Below are 20272 nucleotides of genomic sequence, written 5' to 3'. Positions count from 1 at the left end.
CAGAGAACTACAATACCCAGAACTCTTAACAACAAGCGGACGCAGAATTCCAGTCACGTGACGAAATGTCACATGCTCCTCTGCTTTGTGCAGGCTGCCAAAACAGAGACCGCTCAGTCATTACCTGCGGTGGGGTCTGTTTGACATCGAAGGTACTGTTCCCAGTTATCAACATTTTGTCCTCTACACACCAGTAAACAGCGGCGATATTACAGTGAATAGAAAGGATGTAGAAATGTTTAAATATGTGGTCTGTTTGGTGAAGAAGTAGCTGACTTTATATTGTGTTTAGCTAGGTGTAACGTTTGCTAGCTAGCTATTGTAGGACGCAGAGTAACAAAGGGGTTGACTGCGTTGACAGAAGTTATTGTTACGTGAATGAAAAGAGAAGGAAGCAATAATCTAATCGCATTAAAACGTGGGGTATTTAACGAGTGTTCCGTGTAGGCAGCTGAAGGTGTGTCTGTGTGACATAAGCTAGCAGTAAATGAAAGAGCTGAGCTGGACATCTTCAGCACCTCCACTTCTTCCTTGTAAGGTTTGATTTGCTTCTACAGGTCGACATCGTTTAAGATCACTAATTTAATGAGATATTCACCGATATACGTTCTATGTAGGCTGAAATGGTTGTTTTGAGATTCGTGTTTATTCACGAGCCCATTGTGATATTCCATGTTATTTTTAAAGGACATGCCAATACAGCGGCATAGGACAAGTGTCGCCTACCTTGACCCTCTTCGTCTGTGTTTTATGTCTAACAAACATGCAGTGTTAATGGCAGCCTGTATTGATGGGAAAATATTGGTTTAGCCGCTTGACTTGAGGCTGTATGTCTCTGTTGCAGGTCTCTGCTGTGCAGTGGTCAGACTGTAAAGTTGCCTCAAAGGCTGCCATGGTTCTGCTCCAATGAAGGTCCTCACACAGTGAAATTGGTAAAGTACTGCTTCAGGTCAGCCGCGCTCCTGACTGTGTACCACTTTGTATTTTTGTCAGTAGAACGGAGGAAACAATAAAGGAACCGGCTCACCCAAATTTTATCATAAGGAACCACAAGTGATCAGAAGCTCCACAGAAAACCTTTCAATGTACTCACAAAGGCTACGTGGGCCAGTACCATGCGGGTCACATGTCAGCCCAAAACAGCCTAATGATGCACAATGGACACAGAAGTGGGCTCGAGCATGAAAAATGACTGAAAGTGTTAACCTGCCTCGACTTTCTACATGATATCTATTAAGGTTAATTGCTTGGGAACAAACATTTCTTCCAAGAATACAGTTCTGCACTAAAAACATTTGTTCACAGTGATCCAAACACTGAGACAAAGAATTACTTTCCATTCATTCACATTGTATGTTGGTGTGCATGCTCAGTTTTTAGTTTACCAATATAAGTATCACTGACTGTAAACAACATTTCATTACAGATTAATAAAAGGCTCCACCGTCATACTGATATTCTGGTGATAACTTTGAGAAACATCAGCGGCTTCCTGACTGACCTGGAACTTCAGACACTGGACACCAAATACTAACTGCTGCTGCACGATTCCCTGTACTGTCATTGAGATTTCATCTTCTCTTGGGTCTCTTGGAACTAGAACGTTGGAGACTAATTTCTGCAGTGTTTAAGGCTTGGCAGGCCGAGCTACTGTCTGTTGACTTATGGCTATTAACACTGATGTTGAGGACTGGGGCAGAGTTGGGAGCAATGACTCTGGAGAAAGGGCGTGGCTCTTGCAGAGCCCCAGTGTGGATTCCGACCGGCATCTTGAGACGGACAGGAGGAGGAGCGGGGGCGTTTCGTCTTTGGGAGCGGTCTTCATCGTTGTGAACGCAGCACTGGGAGCAGGTCTACTCAATTTCCCTGCAGCCTTCAATATGGCAGGAGGAGTAACTGCAGGAGTGATGCTTCAAATGGTGAGGGGATCCCAGTGAGGCACATAATACTGTGTATACGCCCTGTCAACAGCTCCATCCTTTATTTAGTGTGTAAAATGCAAAAAAAGGATGACAAATACTAATCAGACACACTCAGAGGCCAAATGGATGTCTTAACATTACTCACTATGTCCACCAACATATACTCAGAAGTATTTTTGGCATTAATAGAACCTGAATGGAGGAAAAAACGATGGTAACATCTAACAGTCTGAATGTATTTTCTGGTTCCTTGTGACCACCACAAAACTGCCTATAGACGATATTATCGGGAACTGTAGTGTGATGCTTCGTATTTCTCTGTTTCAGTTCATGCTGATCTTCATCATCAGTGGACTGGTGATCCTGGGCTACTGCTGCCAGGTTTGTGCCACTTCAGGAGTGTCGGATCCTGACTCCCTGAAAGTCCTCATTTCAGTAATGTAATGTAATTGTCATTTCCATCTCTCACTGTTCCACTTGTTTCACTTCCTTTTTTCCTTCTCTGTTCTGCAGACTTTTAAATCTGACTAGTTTTCTTTCATGTAGTGGTGAAATAATTGGAGCAGCCTCATGTGACAGCTTGGCTCTCTGGTTTTCCTGATGGCTCAGACTTTCACTTCCTGATGGCTCAGACAAAAATCAACCATATTCAATCGAAATTGTGTTTGTTTTTTTAAATTGTCAGCAATGAAGAACAGATTGAAGCTGCCGTGGACACTTGCTGATGATCAGAGGACTCTTCCTGGATCTGAAAAATCTTGATTTTAAAGACATGATGTCAGAATAATGTTTGATGCTGGTGGTGTTTTAACGTTGTTGGTGACTGTTTTCTTAGTAGTATTTTGATTCTTGTTAATGACTTAGTGTTGTAAAAAAGCCACAAGAGAGCCAACATACTGTCAGCTCAGCAGGTGCCACCCTTTAAGGCCCCAACTTAACCTAATTAAAACGGGTGACTTCACCATGTTAATGCATCATTCATCTCAAGATGCTCATAGAAACTTGACAGTGATTTGTTTTCTTCACTATAATAATGTGAAATTCACTCATCTCGTTTTTCAGACAGGCAATATTCTGTAAATGGCTAAAAGGACTATTCCAATGCCTGTTTCTGCTGAATCAGTGGCCACGTTTTCATTTCCTGTCTGGTTTCTTCAGGTCAGTAACGAAAGCACCTATCAGGAGGTTGTTCGAGCCACGTGTGGGAAGGTCACAGGAGTCATATGTGAAGTAGCCATAGCGGTCTACACCTTTGGGACTTGTATTGCTTTCTTTATTGTCATTGGAGACCAGCTGGATCGCTGTGAGTATACTCACAGTGATGCGGTGCATCACCCACCAGTCACCCTGTTTCTGTCTGCAACAGTGAAAATGCCACGTCGTAATGTTGTGTCACCTACATTCAGGTGGACTTTGTCATTATTGTCTTACATTTTAGCAATCTGTGTGTTTGAGCAAAAGGAGACATCTTGTAGTAGTGTTGATAACCTTTTAAAAACAAGGCTGTGCCATCATTGATGAGGGCAAAGAGCATCAAGGATGACAGCACTCAGCTCTTTCGCTCTGGTAGATGTGTCCCTCATGTGACCGGCTCTTACGCTTCCATGTGCTGAGACGCTGACTGTGTGGAAATCCTACTCCTGCCTCTCCCTGGAAATAGATTGTGACCTTCCACCTCTTTTGGTCTTTTTTTTTTTTTTTTTTTTTTTTAAATGAATGAATCGGATGGTTGTGACTTTAATTATCTACTTTGCTAAATCTCTTGCATGTGTACACCAGTTTACAGTTAGTTCCCACAGTGTCACTCTCGACTGTAATCCAACCTGTCTGTCTGTCTGTCTGTCTGTCTGTCTGTCTGTCTGTCCGTCCCTCCCTCCCTCCCTCCCTCTTTTTTGGTAATTCCTTCTCTTCTTCTTTCTTTGCAGTGATAGGTGCAGTGGCTCGTGAAACAGATGGTACAGTCAGGGACCACTGGTACACTGACCGCAAATTTACCATCATTGTCACTGCAGTCCTGGTTATTCTTCCTCTCTCTATCCCCAAAGAGATTGGCTTTCAGAAGTATGCCAGGTACAAACAACTCATTCATATTTTATCACCAAGAATTACATAAAAAATCCCCACAAAAAACGTTTCCCTTGCACGATGGTTGTTTCTGAATTGCTGTTTTTTTTCATTGCAGCGCACTGAGTGTGATGGGAACCTGGTATGTTACCATCGTGGTCATTATAAAGTACATCTGGCCAGATAAAGAGGTGATTCCAGGCTATGTTCCCACCAGGTGAGCTCTGCTGCACACACTTCATGAATGCTGCCCTTTAGTTTATGCAGCTAACAGCTTTTTGAAAACTTTTTACAAATCATTTTACAACCTTGATTTGAAAAAGTTGGGATGCCGTGTAAAACATAAATAATTTATCAATTCTTTCTGACATACACTCAATTGGAAAACAGTACAAAGACAATATATTCAATGTTTTGCCTCATCAACTTCATTGATTTTCAAACACGTTGGGACGGGAGCAACAGAAGACTAAGAAAGTAGTGGAAAGCTCTCAAAATGCCTGTTTGCTTGCATTCTGTTTTTATGGAAGTTTTGCGCCCAACTTTTTTGGAATCGGGGTTGTAGCGTTGTCCATCTGCTCATTCAGCATCCTCGTCGTCATGCCTTGCTTGAGTTGCTAAATTGTTGTGTTTGTTACAGTTCTTCTTCCTGGACTGCAGTTTTCAATGCAATGCCCACCATATGCTTTGGTTTCCAGGTATACCTTCATTTGGTATCATTTGAGACCATAAAACTATCTGCCTTTCTTTTCAACGGTTTAGTATTGATGAATTATTTTCGGCTGACCTTCTTCCTCCTGGCGTCTCTCTCCACAGTGCCATGTCAGCTGTGTGCCAGTGTTCGACAGCATGAGCAGGAGAGAGATCAAACCTTGGGGATTTGTGGTCACTCTTAGCATGATTATCTGTCTGTTCGTTTACACAGGAACAGGTAAACCAACGTGTGCACTCCTTCCTCAGTGTATACTCAATAATCTACCTAATAGCCTGTCGATGAGTCCTGCGTTTATTGACTCGCGATACATTCAAATTATAGCAGAAGTCTCCTGTTATGTAGTGCTGCTACAAGTCAGATGGCTCACGACTGGCAGTCAGTCCTTCAGTACTTGTTGTGTCTGACCAGGTGTCTGCGGCTTCCTGACGTTCGGCTCCAACGTCAGTCAGGACGTGTTGATGTCGTACCCTCTTGATGATGTTGCTGTGGCCATCGCAAGAGCTTTTATTGTCATCTGTGTCATCACCTCCTACCCCATTTTACACTTCTGTGGCAGGTAAGATACAGTGATCTCCACCCTACTGGTCTCCCTGTTCAGCATACTGTTTATCATTCACTCTCGTTAAGATTGTAATGAAGACTTTTAAATTGCACAAGCCTGAAAGGATTGTTGATGTATGAGTATTTCTGCGTGTGGTCTAGTGGTGGGTATTTACAGCCTGCACATACAAGAATGCTCCAGGGCAGCTGCATACAGCGAGCTGTCAGTGAGAGACATGTTTTAAATGAATAAAGGGACGAGAGGAGCACTGGTATTGGGTCAGTTGGTACGAGCCCTGAGTGTAAGTTTTAGACTCTGTGCATTTCTAGGGTGTAATACAGTTGTCTGTGTTTTACGATGCAGTTAATGCAGCATTTCCTAACTGCACTCTGGTGTAATCGTGTGTCCTTCCAGGGCAGTTGTAGAAGGACTTTGGCTGCGTTTCCAAGGCGAGCAGGTGGAGGTGTGTGTCCGTCGTGAGCAGAGGAGGAGGATCCTGCAGACGCTGGTGTGGTTTGTTGTCACCCTCGTCCTCGCCCTCTTCATCCCAGATATTGGTCGGGTGATCTCACTGATCGGAGGATTGGCAGCTTGCTTTATCTTTGTATTCCCAGGTGACACTTCTCTCATTGTTAGCAAGGTTTCAGATTGTTGTGCAAAGCAAACATCACACTGTAAGGTCTGTCCAATGTCTCTTTAACTCAACAGGTTTGTGTTTGATGCAAGTCAAGCTGTCAGAGACAGACAACCGATCTGTGAGGTGAGATGCTGCTTACTCTTAGATATTTGTCAACTTCTTTGGTATTTTCCTAAATTAGAAATGAAAAAATCTATAAATTACAGTGTGTGTGTCTGATTAGATGCTACTTTGCATGCTGTCCTTGTGCTTGTGAGGGTCTTTAACTGGACTTGGTCCGTCCTGCATTGTAGCTGCCCTTTACTACGGTTTAGTTAGGATGGGTCAAACAGAGAAGATGAATCACCTTAAAGGGATTAATGAAGTATAACTTAAAGATACATTATCACACCTTGTCCACCAGGGTGCAGAAAAAACATCAAAACAAGCAGCCACAGAATCAAAAACTCATGGAGCTGTGATCAGTCGGCTTTTAGACAATCGGCAGGAAACCAAAACAGTGAGCTAAAAGGGATTAGCGCTGGACTGATTAGTCATTTAACTGACCGGAGAATTGTTTAAGTCACTTCTTATCCATCAGTGCCCCTCTCACACCGCACACATCTGATTCATCGTCAGCTATAAGAAAGGCAGATTTGGGTGAACGTGTTTCCTTGATAAGGATTTTCTTTACTCTTGGTCTCTTTGTTACAGCTGGCACGGATTGGTGGTCTTCGGTGTCGTCATGGTTACGATCGGAGCGTTCATCTTCGGTCTCACCACGACCAACTCCATCTATCAAGACGTCGTCAGCTAAAAGGAACAGTTTTATCAGAGGCAGCGCTGTCCTCGTTGAAGACTGAGGGGTGGGGGTGGGGGGTGGGGGTGGGGAGGGGGCGCTTGGTCCTTTGCTGCTATCCTGAACGACAGGAGGGGCGTCTCATGACACTCATTTAAAAAAAATCAAGACCTCTGCGGTTTGTCTCATCCTGCTCCATGTTGAGTTGCAGCTCCACAGCTCTTTGCTCCATCAGGTCGTAGTCAGACACACCCCACAGAGCCAAGTGACTTCAGACACTTTGCCTTTTGTTTTATGTGAAGTTGAATTTGCATGTTTAATGTTTTTATGATGATTTTAACTTGCAGTGAAAACCGTTTTCGACAGATTAGCCGGGCGACACATTCCTGTCCTGTTTACAAGAGCTGATGGACTTTGAATAGGAAGGTCTTACAATCAAATTGATTTTTATAATGAAATTGTACCAATTTGTGTATTTTAACTTGCATGTGAAAGGAACCATTTCTTATTGAAAATGATGGAAATCATGTGTGTGTCTGCTTCCCAGGTCTAATTCAGGTCCAGACATTAAGTTGGTGTTGCTGATAGTTTGTCCACAAATTGAGTTGATTGATGGGTTTGCGTCGTTATTGAGTGAGGTGTTGGGTGCAGGTCGGGGCAGGTCAAATCTTGTGTTGTTCATTTCCAGTCAGTTCCTCTAAATGAGTTGAAAAAGTGAGGTTTTCAACTGTTTTGGCAAGCCAAACGAATCCTATTACATTTTTAAATACATTTAGCAAATCAGATATTTTTTAGTTTTGTTTCTTACATATTTTATAAAGTTATGATGATTTTTATAATTGGGTTGAGGTTAAATCATATTAAGCTGTGTCTATATAAGCCTACAGGCCTTTAAAAAGGTAAGTTACCTCTGTTAACTGTTAACAGCCAGACAGACAGGCGACCATGGCAGTGTGCCTCTGCAAACACTGCACAGATCTGCAGGGAGTCTGGCACGAGCAGCACGTTCAGGACAGGGAAAGCCTCCTCATGAGTGCTGGTTCCTCACAGGTGTGAAAATGAGACTGTCTTTGTGAATGTATGAAAAAATGGATGTAACCTACAGACTTCAGTTTGCACATGATTGACAGAGAAGCCTCAGAGTGTGAGGTCTGACTGACCTCAACCGGCTGCAGACTTCGTTTCCACTTTTTTTTTTTTAACACCGTAAAACCAAAGTTGGGAGCTTTCTCTTGTTTTCATGCCCCGCTATTCACGATCGTATCTGTTTAACACTACTTCAAGACGATTACACAACTGCTGGAATAATTAAGTTGCAAGTTAATTTCATTTCATGAAATTGGTTTTTCAACCACACTGCAAATGCAGCTGAAAGGTTTACAGTGACATGAGTGGATTTAATCAGGAGTTTTATATTTATTTTATCAGACTGTATCACAGCCAAAAATGTTGGGTATGTTAAACATGATATGATCCATTGTTCGAGGCTCGACAGCCTCTCCAGGTTTTATGCAGCCCAGAAATACACAGTGTTTTACTTGTGGACATGAGGGACAGAATGTAAAAGGGATGCTGCAGTGGAAACAGTAATGCCGTCTGACCGTCAGACTGCTTTTATTTAAAGTTTCTTGCAATGATTGTTGAAACACAATGACTTTTTATGTTTTGTTGTTTGTTTATGTTGAATCATTTGCGTTAAATGTATTTTTTTAACCTTTTGGTGCTGCAGACAAGCTTGTCTGGTCTGTGTTTTCAGGCTAAAGATGTTCCTTGCACCCCCCCCTCCCCAAATCATGTGTCCTTGGTGTCTTACACAGAAAGTTGACTTGGTAATGTTTAATGGAAATACTTAACTACCGGTGATTATACCAATAAGTGAACTACAATCAAGGCATGTGAATAAATCTGACAGTCCGTATTTTACTGGCAGTTGTTTAATAAAGAGACAAATGCAAGTGAAGTTGCAGTTTTGATCGAGACAGTGCATTTGTGTCATTTAAGTTCAAAACAATCACCTTGTGTGTCTTCAACACCTGTTGCTGAAATGTCATTGAAAACCACAAACGCTGAGTCAGCTTGAAATCATTGCCACAGAAAATGACTTCATTTGATCATGTAAAGTGCAGTTTAAGTGTGTGGAAAGGGACAATCTCTGTTTTGACTTTTTATTCATCACATTAGATAAGAAATGAACCAGTGAGGCCAAAGCTCTGACGCGTTAAGCAGGGTTTTCACTTCTGTTTTGGGTGAGTAATAAACGGGCTTGTACCCTTTTACATATGTAGTTCCCCAGTTTCAGGACAATCTTATATTGGACGGGAAGGCCACAAAGGAGTTTTTAAGGCTAAGCAGAAGTGAGCAGATGCTTTTCACTAACTGAAATCCAGACTGAAGGCACAAAACTCCAAAATGAGCAAGAAGTGAAGCTGGCTGGTAACCAAATAATAAATCTGGTTCTCTGATTCACATTTGTTTTAAGTGTCCAATTAAACTGATTCATTTCAAATCAAATGTGATGAAGAGCAAAGCGAACACAGCGAGTAACGTGTGCCTCTCCAAACACATCCACCGCAGCTACCTGATGAAGAGTACACCTTATAAACGCCCTCACCGTGCTTTTCCCTCCAAAATCATCCTCCCTGAGAAAATGTATCATCTGACAAGTGAAGAGTGCAGGTATGTGACATTGTGACTAGTAGGAGTCATTTTTTAGGAAAGACTGGAACATGCCAAATGCTGGACCTGGAGCCCACTGTGGAACCATGTGACCTGCACCCTGAAACACAGACAACAGCGTTTCACAATAAGGCAACCATGTGAGCCCAAGTGAAACAGGACAACTGTGCTTCATTAGCAGATACTGAAAACAGACTGAGGGTTACCTTGACTGTCAGGAAAGTGATGTTTCCAAACTGCTGCCAGAAACCAGCAATCTGGTCGTCGTGAATCCAGGTTTGGTACTTTGTGGTCGCCTGAGAACAGTTATTTATTTGTAAGAAGTGTATTCGGTTGTAAGAACAAACAACCCTTGTGCATTTTTTTTTTCCTAAAATGAAAGTGCCTACCTCCAGGCCAAGGTCTTCCACAAACCACTGGTCTCCCAGGAAGTTGCAGGCCATGTCAGTGTCTCCGTTGTAGACCAGCGCCCGCAGGCCCAGAGACAGCAGCTTCAGGTACGCGTCCTTCATCGTTGGGTATATGGTGGTGTATTGCTCTCCAACGGCATCACTACAAGGACAACAAAAGTGACGTTTGAGATCACGATCAATGTGTTCCCAGACAAGACTAATGTTCATGGTCCCCTGAGGACGAATCCCTCTGACTTTGTTGACCCCCTGACTTTTCCTCTAGTGACACAATGAGGCTGAGATTTTTTTTTTGGTTTGAGTGAAATGTCTCAGTAATTACTGGATGGATTGACGTGCAGCAAAACCCAGTAAATCTAAAGGTAGCTTTGATTAGATTCACACTGATCGTTTTGCTGTCACATACTTGCACAGGTCCCACGCTGGCAGTGTGTCTGGAATGTGTAGAGCTTTCCTCACGTCGCCTCTGTTCAGCCAGTTCCTCTGAGCTGTGCTGTTGATGCAGGGAGGGACTTCACCCAGAGACAGCGGAGAGCGCACCTTATCTGAAAACTTCACGGCAATATTCAGATCATTAACTTTAAAAGGCAATAAGAATAACATGACGGACATGAGGAAGCAGCAGTTGTTCACAGAGGAACTCACACTCACCTTGTGGGTGTGTGGGTGTTTCCTGTAGTTCTTGAACAGGTGACTCATGGCTCTCTCGTAGCCTCTGTGGTATCTTCTGTCACCCTCACAATCCAAGTACAGGGCATACTCATTAAGTCCACTATTATACACAATATTGAAGGCCACATTCACCTGAAGGCAGACGAGGACAAAGCAAAATGTTAATGAGTCATCCATGAGCATCAGAAAGGCCCAGCTGACTTCTGAAGACAGTGCTACATACCAGCGTCTTGCAGGTCTCTGACGTGGAGTTGTAGAAGTTGCAGCTCTCCTTGTCACAGCAATTTAAGTTGAGATCACGCCACAAACTGCACATAAAACACAGCTTCAAACTGACAATCACTGCATCAACTACATACAAGTTATGTAGAAGTCCTGGACTTGTCAGGACTTTAAATATCGGCATATCAATACAAAACAGTAGCAAAATCAACCTGGAGGTTATGCACGTTGTGTGCATCACTGCTGAATGAACCAGGGGAACACACACAAGCATGTGGCAACATTGGCTTTCCTCTGCAACAACCACTTACTCTTCTCCAAAGAGGCCGTGATAGTAACCAAAGTAGATCAAAGTTTGGTCATTGAGCGCAAAGCTGCTGAGACCATTTCCCACCGCAAACCCCTGAAACAAACATGTATTCAAAGTTAATATTCATAGCTTCACAAAAGCATCCTGAAAGGCAAAATTATCACTTTAATCACAAAACTGCATTCTGCTGGTGCTGCTGACACTGAGGCCTGCTGCATGAAGCATCTCACCTTGAAGTTGATTTTGGCCGTTCCGGTAGCGACACGCAGGCTGAGGGTCGGTACGTAAATTCCACCATAACTTTCCCCAAAGATGTAGAACTCATTTTGACTGAACTCTGGGAATATGGTGAAGAAACTCTGCAAGGCTCTGTAATTATCCTCCGCAACCTAAGAGAGGAACATGTGAAATGGAAACGCTGTTTCTGCTTTTTTAACCCTTGACAGAAAGTCAGTCACTGAACTCACCTGGTTATCATCGGTGGCATAGTTTCTGTCATCAGAGTAGGAATATCCCACTCCTGCTGGAGACTCTATATACAGCACATTGGCAATCTTGTTCCAGCTGAACGGGTTGTCATCCAGTGTGGCCCCATCGTCGTTTACCTGAAAAGGAAACTCGATGCCTATTCAGAGTGACTTTTATTTGGTGCTCAGGTACTGTTATGCTCAGAGTCAGCATGCTCACGTGAAATGGGCCGTTCTCTGACAGGAATCCATCCAGCGAGCTGCAGCCTGGACCTCCATTCAGCCACAGCACCAGAGGGTCTTTGACTGGGTCCCTCTGAGAAGTCACAAACCTGCAGGAGAACATGTTGGAAGATCACAGATCCCTCTACACCTGCTGCACACCACTTACAAAATCAAACAGAACAAACTTTAGACTTAAATTACTTATGCTGCCTAATACAGCAGTGAGCTTCTGTAAGAATTTTAAAATACAACTTTTTAAAAACTAGGTGACGGACCTGGGTATTTTAATATGCTGACCCTAACTAACTACATCCCTGCATTGTCTATGTGAAGGTCGGTGTTTACACTCTGCAGGCGAACGTTTTCCTCAAAACTGCCGCCATTTTTACGTGGATCAACACCAGGCGCACTGAACAGCAGCAAGACGCCAGTCGGTTACTGTTTCTTACCAATAATGGAGAAAGATTCCCGGCCGTGCTTTCAGGTATCCCGACCAGTGCCGATATGTACGTCTGAACGTCATCCCAGGCAGCTGAAACACCTCATCAGGGTCGTAAGAAGCCAGGCAACCGAGCGGAAACACGGCCAGCAAACACAACCACAAACTAGCGGCGAACATCACTGAGCGACACTCACTTCTTCCAGTTTAAGAGAAAGACGGAGTCTCGTTTGTTTTAAAAAGTCTCTCCGAGGTCCTCCACGGAAGCTCCGCGTGAAGAAGTCGTCGTCATGTGACTACTGCTGTGGGTCACGTGAACAGCGCCTGAGCGACTCGACGCGGAAGTTCTGCACAAGTCGCACAGCTCATCCCGCAAAGCTTCGCGAGGAGATTCGCGTCGCTTCGTTCTGCTTTCAGTCAGTGTGGTCTAAACAAAAGCAATGTTTCTTGATTGCATATACACTAATTATTCCCATAAGAATAATTACCTTCACCATCACAGATATATTTGTACAGAAGTTATTTATGTAATACAGATGTCTAATGAATTTAAGGAAGGTATGTTGTCAGTCTTCAGCGATTCCAAAACTTCTGAACCCCTAAAATTTGGATCGCTCATGTAAACAACGGTCCCCAGCCACCGGCCATTAGGCTCTGTGAGCAAGCCTCGTGACGTACTTCCGATTCCGCCTGAAATCGGCAAACCAGTTTCCGGTTTACTTCCCGCTCCAGTCAAAACAGCGCTAAAATAAATACAAGGAAAGAAAAATGAATCAACATCCACGAAAGAAGACGAAGTATAATGTGAGAGGGACTTTTAGGTTCCAGAAGACGGTGGGTGGCTCTAATGAGCACTGTTGTGTGCCACTTTGTGCCGGCTCAAGTCGCTATAACAGCGAGCTTAGCTTCCACTGCTTCCCGAAGGACACCGAACTTCGTGTACAGTGGCTGCAGAAAATAAACAGGACGGGATTTTCGGTAACTCAGCATACGAAGGTATGCAGCCGACATTTTGAAAATGCCCAAATTCGAATGACCCCCAAAGGTAGACGGGTTTTAGTAGCAAACGCAGTGCCAACACTGTTTGAATGGAACAGTTACACAGCAACCAAGACAAGAGCCGGTGTTTGGGATCGCCGCCCTCGACTGACATCAAGCCCAGAAACAGGCCCGGGAGAGACTGAGTTGATTGTTGAACCTGATGCTGCTGAACTCATGGTCCCAATGCTGGTGGACCACGACTACGGGGCCAGTCGCACTGTGTGTGTCGACCGGGAGCAGTATGAGCAAATGCGTGAGGAAGTCGAGTCGCTAAGACAACAACTCGAAACACAACATCTGCAGAGCTCATTTGGACTCCAGCGGTTTGCTTCATCACCAGAGGACATCAGATATTACACTAGGTAAGATGATTTGTAAGATCAATATTTGAGGTTACTGTAATAGATTGCATCTATTGTCTGTTTTAGTGTATTCCTATTTTATCTATGTCGTCCTCGTTCTAATGTTGACTTTGTATGATAACTAATTCCAGCTATAACACTGAATCTATATTTTAGATTCCCCTCATATCTGATGGCCTTTTGGAACCTGATCAGTGAAGCTACAACCAAAATGGTTAGGGTCACCAAAGCGAGGAAAAGCTATGCCACTAGCACAACAACTGAAAGCCCATTAACCAGACCGTAACTAGACCGTAACTAGAGATGTAGAGACGAAACCCTTTTTCCCGTTTGCTCTTCGGAGCAGGGGAGTGGGCATCCACGATACGATGAACATCGTTGATCGATATCTTCTGCAGATTTTGCAGGCATCTTGTAAAGTTCATTGTGATGCGGATGAAGCTAGCCGCAAACCGGAAACTGGTTTGCCGACTTCAGGCGAAAAATGGAAGTACGTCACATGGCTTGTGCACAGAGGCTTTTGGTACCGGAACGAAGTTTTATTTTGAAAATCAGGTGCATCTGCCTGTGCCTCCTCTGTTCCCGGTAAGGTCCCGGCAATATCCCGCAAAATTTCCGCGTCGGTCCCGGATAAGTTCTGGTACTTTGCCGGGGCCGACCCGGAACTTTCCCGGGACTTACCCGGGATCCGACCTTGGATCCGACCCCTGACTTACCCGCACACACTAATAATAATAATAACAACGCACACACACACACACACACACACATGGCTCTGTACTATTAAAGTGTCCCAGTAAACCATAATGGTGAAACAGTGAGCCAGGATGAACAATGCAGGAATGTGAAAGTGAAGCAGTTCAATGGAACTCTTACTTACACCTGTGCTTTACTTGCTGTGACATCTCAATATGTCTTAAATGGCAAGTTTGTTAGGGATTAGGAAATTTCAGTTTCAACTTCAATAACAACATTGACAGGGCCTTTGTCAATTATCATTTTACTATTTAGATTTCTGTTGCTCTTGCACCTGGGCACAGGTCGTGTTCCCTTTGAGAACACTGAGATCATGTCCTTCTTAAATAGCAAATAAATTGACTTTTATATTTTGGTGCAGATTTTCAGTGTCAGAGGAGACTTGCGCTTGCCCTTAGTTTAATCCAGCCATTCTCTGAAAAACAAAACAAAACAAAACAACCCATAATCATTGCAAATGAAATCTTGAATGTTACTGGAGAAATGTTTAAGTGCTTAGTGTAGGTGACAATACCCATCAAATAAATTATTAATCTAATATCTCTTCCAATGTGCGGTTTTTTAAGTAAATGATCATTTTGGTGCCATGTATTTTATTGTGGTCGGGGGAACGGTCGGACTTTTATTGTGAAGGCACGTTCATGAGGCGAGCGGAAAAAATACGCGCCTAACTCCATAACAGTGAAGGGCGGTCGATCAGTACAGTTGGGAAATTGCCATGAACATCGGCTCTAGGCTGTGTTTAAACTGGGGATAAATTAACCCGCCTGCCTAAACTTGCATCGCAAGTTAAAGTACTATCGTCGTCGTACTTTGTGGTCACTCGGACTGCAAACATTAGCTCAGTAAGTGGACGCATCTTCGGCAGCAACTCTGTAGGTAAACGCTGGTTCACACAGCTCTCCAGGTAAACATAATCTATTCTCCTGATTTTTTTCGCTTGGCGCTATGGTGGTGTAGTCTGTTCGCGTGCATTTGTCGTCGTTCTTGCGACCAACCCAAATTTATACAATAAATTAAACCCTTTTCATCAATTCTAGCAATGTACGAGTGAAAAGCTACACAAAACATCAGCGTTAACGTGAGTGTTTCCGGTATAAATGTTTCATAATAAATCGAAGACCGACGAGAAACGACCCGTGGTGAAAACAGTGTTGTGTTTTCACAATACGTTTTCAAATCCACTAAAAACCACAGGGGGTCTTACAGGATATCCAGACAAGATTTTATTTCGAAGTGAAATGTTTCCGGTTGTGTGAAGTGGGCTTTATGCAGTTGATTCAAACAGCTCAGCGGAGGGAGGCTCCCGGCTTCATTTGTGTTCCTCTCACGTCCGGCAGAATGGATCCTGGAGGTCGCCAACACTGTTCAGAAGGAGCCACCGCCGTGCCAGACCCGAACCCGAAACACCAGAGGAGCCTGAGGAGCCTGAACGTGCTCGCCACGAGGTTTGTCAGGTTGTTGCAAGAAGCTGAAGACGGTGTGCTGGATCTCAAAGAAGTAAGTGAGCTGAGACCAGTCTATCACACACTGGTCCCAGGACTGGACATGTCTGAGCTTATTGTGTGCACAATTAGTAAAATGGCACTTTCAGATTGTTGTGTGTAATGTAACTGTTCTGGACCAGAACTACACAGCCGACACAATAATTGTAAGTAAGATGAATTAGAGCTCCAACATTTAATGAGTTAGCTGTCAATTATCAAACTAATTGGGAACTATTTTGTTTATCAGTTAATTAGTTTGAGTTTTTTTTGTTGTTTTTTTTTACACAAAATTACAAATTCTGATTCCACCTTCTTAAATGTGAGTATTTTCTGGTTTCTTCACTCCTCTGTGTAATTCAGTGTAATATCTTTGGGTTGTGGGCAAAACAACAAATGATGTATTTCACCATTTGCTGACATTTTATGGACCAAACAACTAATTGATTAATTAAGAAAATAGTCAGTAATAAAAATAAATGTTAGTTGCAGCCGTAATATATGTCCGGTTAGTCATATCTACAGAGCATTTAAAAGATAAAAATAAATGTAAGTTAAAACTCTGCATCTCATTTCCCATGAATGTTCACAGTGTGCTCTGGGGAAGAAGAGTTTTTACTGTGCTATTTTGGGGATGCCTCGAATTGTGTGTCTGCTTACTGTAACCAAGTGTGAAACAAAGTGAAAACAGGTTAATATGGATTTAGGTCTTTCAGGAACTAATACCATCAGTATTTCATTCTTTTAGCTGATGCTGTTGTCTAAAGCTGCTGTCATCAAAACTTTGCATCCCTCCTAAACAAGCGTCTGAGAGAAAGTGGGTCGTGGACTTTTAATATCCACTGTAAGTCATCTCTAAATGTCTCAGTACAGTTGGCCAGCAGATCCCCTGAGACCCCTGGATCATAAACTGTGTGGACCATTGTGAAACAGAGGGTCTGATGGGATGAAGCCAAGGAGGCGTTGGTGGATAAATGAGTTTTTTGTCTCCTTCAGGCTGTCAGGGTCCTGGCTGTCGGACAGAAAAGGAGAATCTATGACATCACTAATGTGCTGGAGGGCATTGGCCTGATTGCGAAAATGTCCAAAAACACAGTAAAGTGGAAGTAAGTTTTGACCATGCCCCGTGTGCATGTATGTGGATACGCATGTGTGTCAAGAGTGTGGTGCAAAATGCTGTGTGTTTTACAGTGTGATTTTTCTGGGGGGTTTTTCCTTCAAATTAAGGGGCACGCTGCCAGGAGAAAATGCACACGAGTTAACCAACAGACTGATGGAGCTGAAGTCTGAACTGGAGGACTTGGAGGAGAAAGAACATATGTTGGACCAGCAGAAATTCTGGGTTGAACAGAGCATCAGGAACACAACAGAAGACTGCAGCAAATATCCTTCTTACAAAAAACAGGAACAAAATGAGATGATGGGCAGCATTTTGAACATATGTCTTTCAGACCTGCCGTCCTCTGACACACTGACTGAATCCTCGAGGTCTCTCCTCAAATGAACACAATATCACAATATTTCAAATTGAACCTTAACTCAAATCCACTCTGACCTATGTGAATCACGAAGATATCTGCAACTGCTTCAGCGGTATGTAGAACCACACTCTTTAACTGTCGTTCATTTTTGTGTCAGCATATTTTGACACAGTTAAACATCCAATCTGAGTACCAGTTATAGACAGCAGAGTGAAATATACAGTCTAGCTCTGCTTTCTGATGAATATCTTCTCGGCACATTTCCTCCTCCCTCATCTCTGGTGCTGTAGAGTTTTCATGATTGATATATCTTAAAGGAAAACTCTTAGATTCATGATGAAAAACCAGCAGCGTATGCAGCTTTTTAAATGCAAATGTACATGTGAAACAACAAGTCCACATATGCTGTAAATCCATGTTGGAGACTGTTATTCCTCACTGATTTTTCTATCTAGACACCAGAGAAATGTGCTACAGGAGAGTTGTAATGATTCAGTGTATTTTTCAGCCCGGCTGGACAAACCCTGCTGTTTATGTTCATGATGACACTTACATCACCGCAGCAGCTGACGTTTTTGCAGTTTGCTCAGAGTAAAGGCAAAAAGAACCACTAACATTTCTTTGTACTTCAAATATATGAAGACCAAACTAAATGATTGTGTTTTCAGTGGGAGTTTCCTCTCTCTTCTGTCTTCAGGCCACACTCTCTTAGCAGTCCGAGCACCGTCTGGCACACAGCTAGATGTTCCCATTCCTAAAGCTGTAAGTTCTGCATCACTGGAACCCACTGTAGTTTCTTCCTCTTGGATTTCTTTCATTGAGATGGGATCATTTAGCACGTGCGTACATGTTTCAGGTCCAGAACAGGCCAGCCAAGTACCAGATCCACCTGAAAAGCATCAATGGGCCAATAGATGTCCTGCTTCTCAACAAACACTCTGCCAGCACTGTTCCTGTCGTGTTGCCAGTCCCACCGCCTGAAGACATTTTACGCAGTGCCAGATCAGCCATGTCCGCCTCAGCTGAAAGCAGTGTTGCAGCATGTCAGGCTTCAGCTGATACCAAACATAGCGCCGCACCTAGAAGGATAACCCCGGAGGACATGCGGTATCTTCAGTCATTGTCCTCTATAAACGCTGAGCCGAACAGAACTGATGCGTCTGGATGTGAGTATGTTATTATGTGTAAGTCCTGAAGGGTGTTTTAGATTATGTTTTTGGTTTGTCTGGAACGCCTCGAGGGAATTTCTTCAAATTTGGCACAAACGTTCACTTGGACTTAAGGATGATCAGATTAGGTTCTGGTGGTCTAAGGTCAAAGGTCAAGTTCACTGTGACCTCAGCTGGTGACTTGACTGGTTGGCGAAGGCATACAGCTGTGAGGCAGTCATTCTGTTTGTTGATGCTACTGAAAGGGAAATCTAACACTCCAGTTTGGCTTGGACTCGACCCCTTTCCATATTGATCCAAAGTCTAGATTGGAGAGAAGATGACTTCACCTTGAACTTTGAGGGCATGAATGTTAAGTAAATTAATATAGGAGACAACACAGATGTCAAGTTCTTCCCTCACTGACTGATGACCAGTCATAGATCTCAGTGGTTTCAGGTTCTTTCTCTCTGTCTTTTGATTATTTCTTGCATGTTAATGCAATAATGTGTCCCTGCGTCATGCTTGTTTCTTTCAGTGCTTCTTTCATGTTGATTTTTGAAAAATATATTTTTTCCAGTGCGAGATGTATCAAAAGAACTGGAGGAAATACTCCAGCCCACCAAAGGTAGGCCCCTTGTCCTGTCTCTGAATTATTAATGTTCATTAGATTCTTATTCAGGTTCATTTGACTGTATGTGAATGTATGGTTAAGTATGCTTTCCCCTCATTCTGTAGAGATAATGAATGCAGATCTAATCACAGAGCTCCTGGCCTCTGAAGGTAAGTGCTCTGTTTTCTGACTTTCTTTATATTGTATTAATAAAACAGAGTCCTAAAAAGTTGGGAATCTGTGTAAAACATAAATAAAACAGATTGTGATAGTTGTCTTAACTTCTTTGGAGTAGAGATTCATCTGTCATATATTGGTAGTGCATTTTTGTTAATTGCTTGTTTACCTCTGCTCCCAGTTTTCTCTCCGCTCCTCCGTCTGTCTCCGCCCCCGTCTGAACAGGAATACATCTATAACCTGGATGAGAGTGAAGGCCTCTGTGACCTCTTTGACATCCCCGTTCTCAATGTTTGACCATGACCTCCTGTGTTAAGATTTCAAACGTAAATATGTTTCATCAGGAAATGTGCAAAGTTTTCTGTTTTTAAATAGTTATTTGATTCTAACAAATAATAAACGAATTATTTTGAATACTGTGTTCACCTCATTCATACACTGAGAACCAAACTATTAGACACACCTTGCAATATAGTGCAGTCCAACACAACACCATAAAACTTAAGCCTCACAGTCAAATTAAGGGCTCTTTGGCTGTCAGCCATAATCTCAAAGATTCACAGTATTTATTACAAGGGTGATGTAATGAATTGGATGAAAACATACAGGAGTTTAAATTGTGGTCCCTCGTGAATCATCCTTCAGCTTTATAGTGCTATTTTCGTGACATTGCTTTTAAAAGTATATCACACATGTTCAGCTTAAACTGCGGCAACACTTAACTGTTGCTTGTCAAGATGAGTCTTCAGCTGTGCTAGCAGCTCTGTCAGGCTGTACTTTCATAATACATCCTTGGTGCTTATAGGTGCTGTGGTACTTGGAGCTAAATGCAAACATTGACATGCTAACATGTTCACAATAGCAGTGTTAGCATGCAGATGTTAAGCAGATATAATGTTTACCATGTTCATTTTCTTAGGTTCACATGTTTGCATGCTGAGTGCCACAAAAAACAGCTGAGGCTGATAGGAATATCAGCAGCTTTGCTAGCAGTATGGCTAAGAAAAAAAAAAACCCAACACAAGTTCATATTTATTCTAGATAAAGGAGATCAATATACTGAGAATGTCATGTGTGCCCTGCCAAACAGTCCTTGAGCAAGTTATTGAATGCCCAGCAGTCTAAGGAGACC

The 20272-nt window shown here is 42.9% G+C and overlaps 3 protein-coding genes across 8 annotated transcripts; 2 read left to right on the top strand and 1 right to left on the bottom strand.

The window, feature by feature from the left end:
- The first annotated feature begins 83 nt into the window (after positions 1-83).
- On the top strand, positions 84-8617 carry slc38a7 (solute carrier family 38 member 7). Of its 3 annotated transcripts, none has more exons than XM_076727400.1 (13): positions 84-152; positions 845-932; positions 1427-1919; positions 2250-2303; positions 3081-3225; positions 3848-3992; positions 4105-4203; positions 4627-4684; positions 4803-4917; positions 5110-5257; positions 5657-5856; positions 5951-6002; positions 6573-8617. In XM_076727400.1, the coding sequence occupies exons 3-13, from the start codon at positions 1665-1667 to the stop codon at positions 6673-6675; spliced, it is 1374 nt and encodes a 457-aa protein (XP_076583515.1). In that variant the 5' UTR covers positions 84-152; positions 845-932; positions 1427-1664; the 3' UTR covers positions 6676-8617. The 3 variants fall into 3 exon arrangements, with proteins under 3 accessions (XP_076583515.1, XP_076583507.1, XP_076583524.1); XM_076727392.1 differs by having other exon boundaries at positions 845-949; XM_076727409.1 differs by having other exon boundaries at positions 95-138; positions 825-949.
- LOC143318870 (lysosomal protective protein) lies at positions 8574-12760 on the bottom strand. Of its 2 annotated transcripts, none has more exons than XM_076727380.1 (11): positions 12089-12760; positions 11635-11746; positions 11415-11552; positions 11178-11336; positions 10949-11040; positions 10639-10723; positions 10395-10547; positions 10150-10295; positions 9723-9885; positions 9540-9629; positions 8574-9433 (listed from the first exon to the last, which is right to left on the bottom strand). In XM_076727380.1, exons 1-11 carry the CDS (start codon positions 12256-12258, stop codon positions 9350-9352), a joined length of 1392 nt encoding a protein of 463 aa, XP_076583495.1. In that variant the 5' UTR covers positions 12259-12760; the 3' UTR covers positions 8574-9349. The 2 variants fall into 2 exon arrangements, with proteins under 2 accessions (XP_076583495.1, XP_076583487.1); XM_076727372.1 differs by having other exon boundaries at positions 10389-10547; positions 12089-12684.
- Positions 12761-12779: 19 nt separating this feature from the next.
- Positions 12780-19552, top strand: LOC143318849 (transcription factor E2F4-like). Of its 3 annotated transcripts, none has more exons than XM_076727343.1 (10): positions 12780-13481; positions 15578-15737; positions 16718-16827; positions 16949-17104; positions 17271-17314; positions 17900-17964; positions 18059-18368; positions 18931-18978; positions 19089-19133; positions 19322-19552. In XM_076727343.1, the coding sequence occupies exons 1-10, from the start codon at positions 12847-12849 to the stop codon at positions 19435-19437; spliced, it is 1689 nt and encodes a 562-aa protein (XP_076583458.1). In that variant the 5' UTR covers positions 12780-12846; the 3' UTR covers positions 19438-19552. The 3 variants fall into 3 exon arrangements, with proteins under 3 accessions (XP_076583458.1, XP_076583466.1, XP_076583474.1); XM_076727351.1 differs by lacking the exon at positions 12780-13481 and adding an exon at positions 14891-15144; XM_076727359.1 differs by lacking the exon at positions 12780-13481 and adding an exon at positions 14958-15082.
- Positions 19553-20272: the final 720 nt, after the last annotated feature.

This window comes from Chaetodon auriga, chromosome 1 (assembly GCF_051107435.1).
Source record: "Chaetodon auriga isolate fChaAug3 chromosome 1, fChaAug3.hap1, whole genome shotgun sequence".
Lineage (NCBI taxonomy): Eukaryota > Metazoa > Chordata > Actinopteri > Chaetodontiformes > Chaetodontidae > Chaetodon > Chaetodon auriga.
Note: the sequence above shows the minus strand (reverse complement) of the source record. Positions and strands in the feature narration are given on the sequence as shown.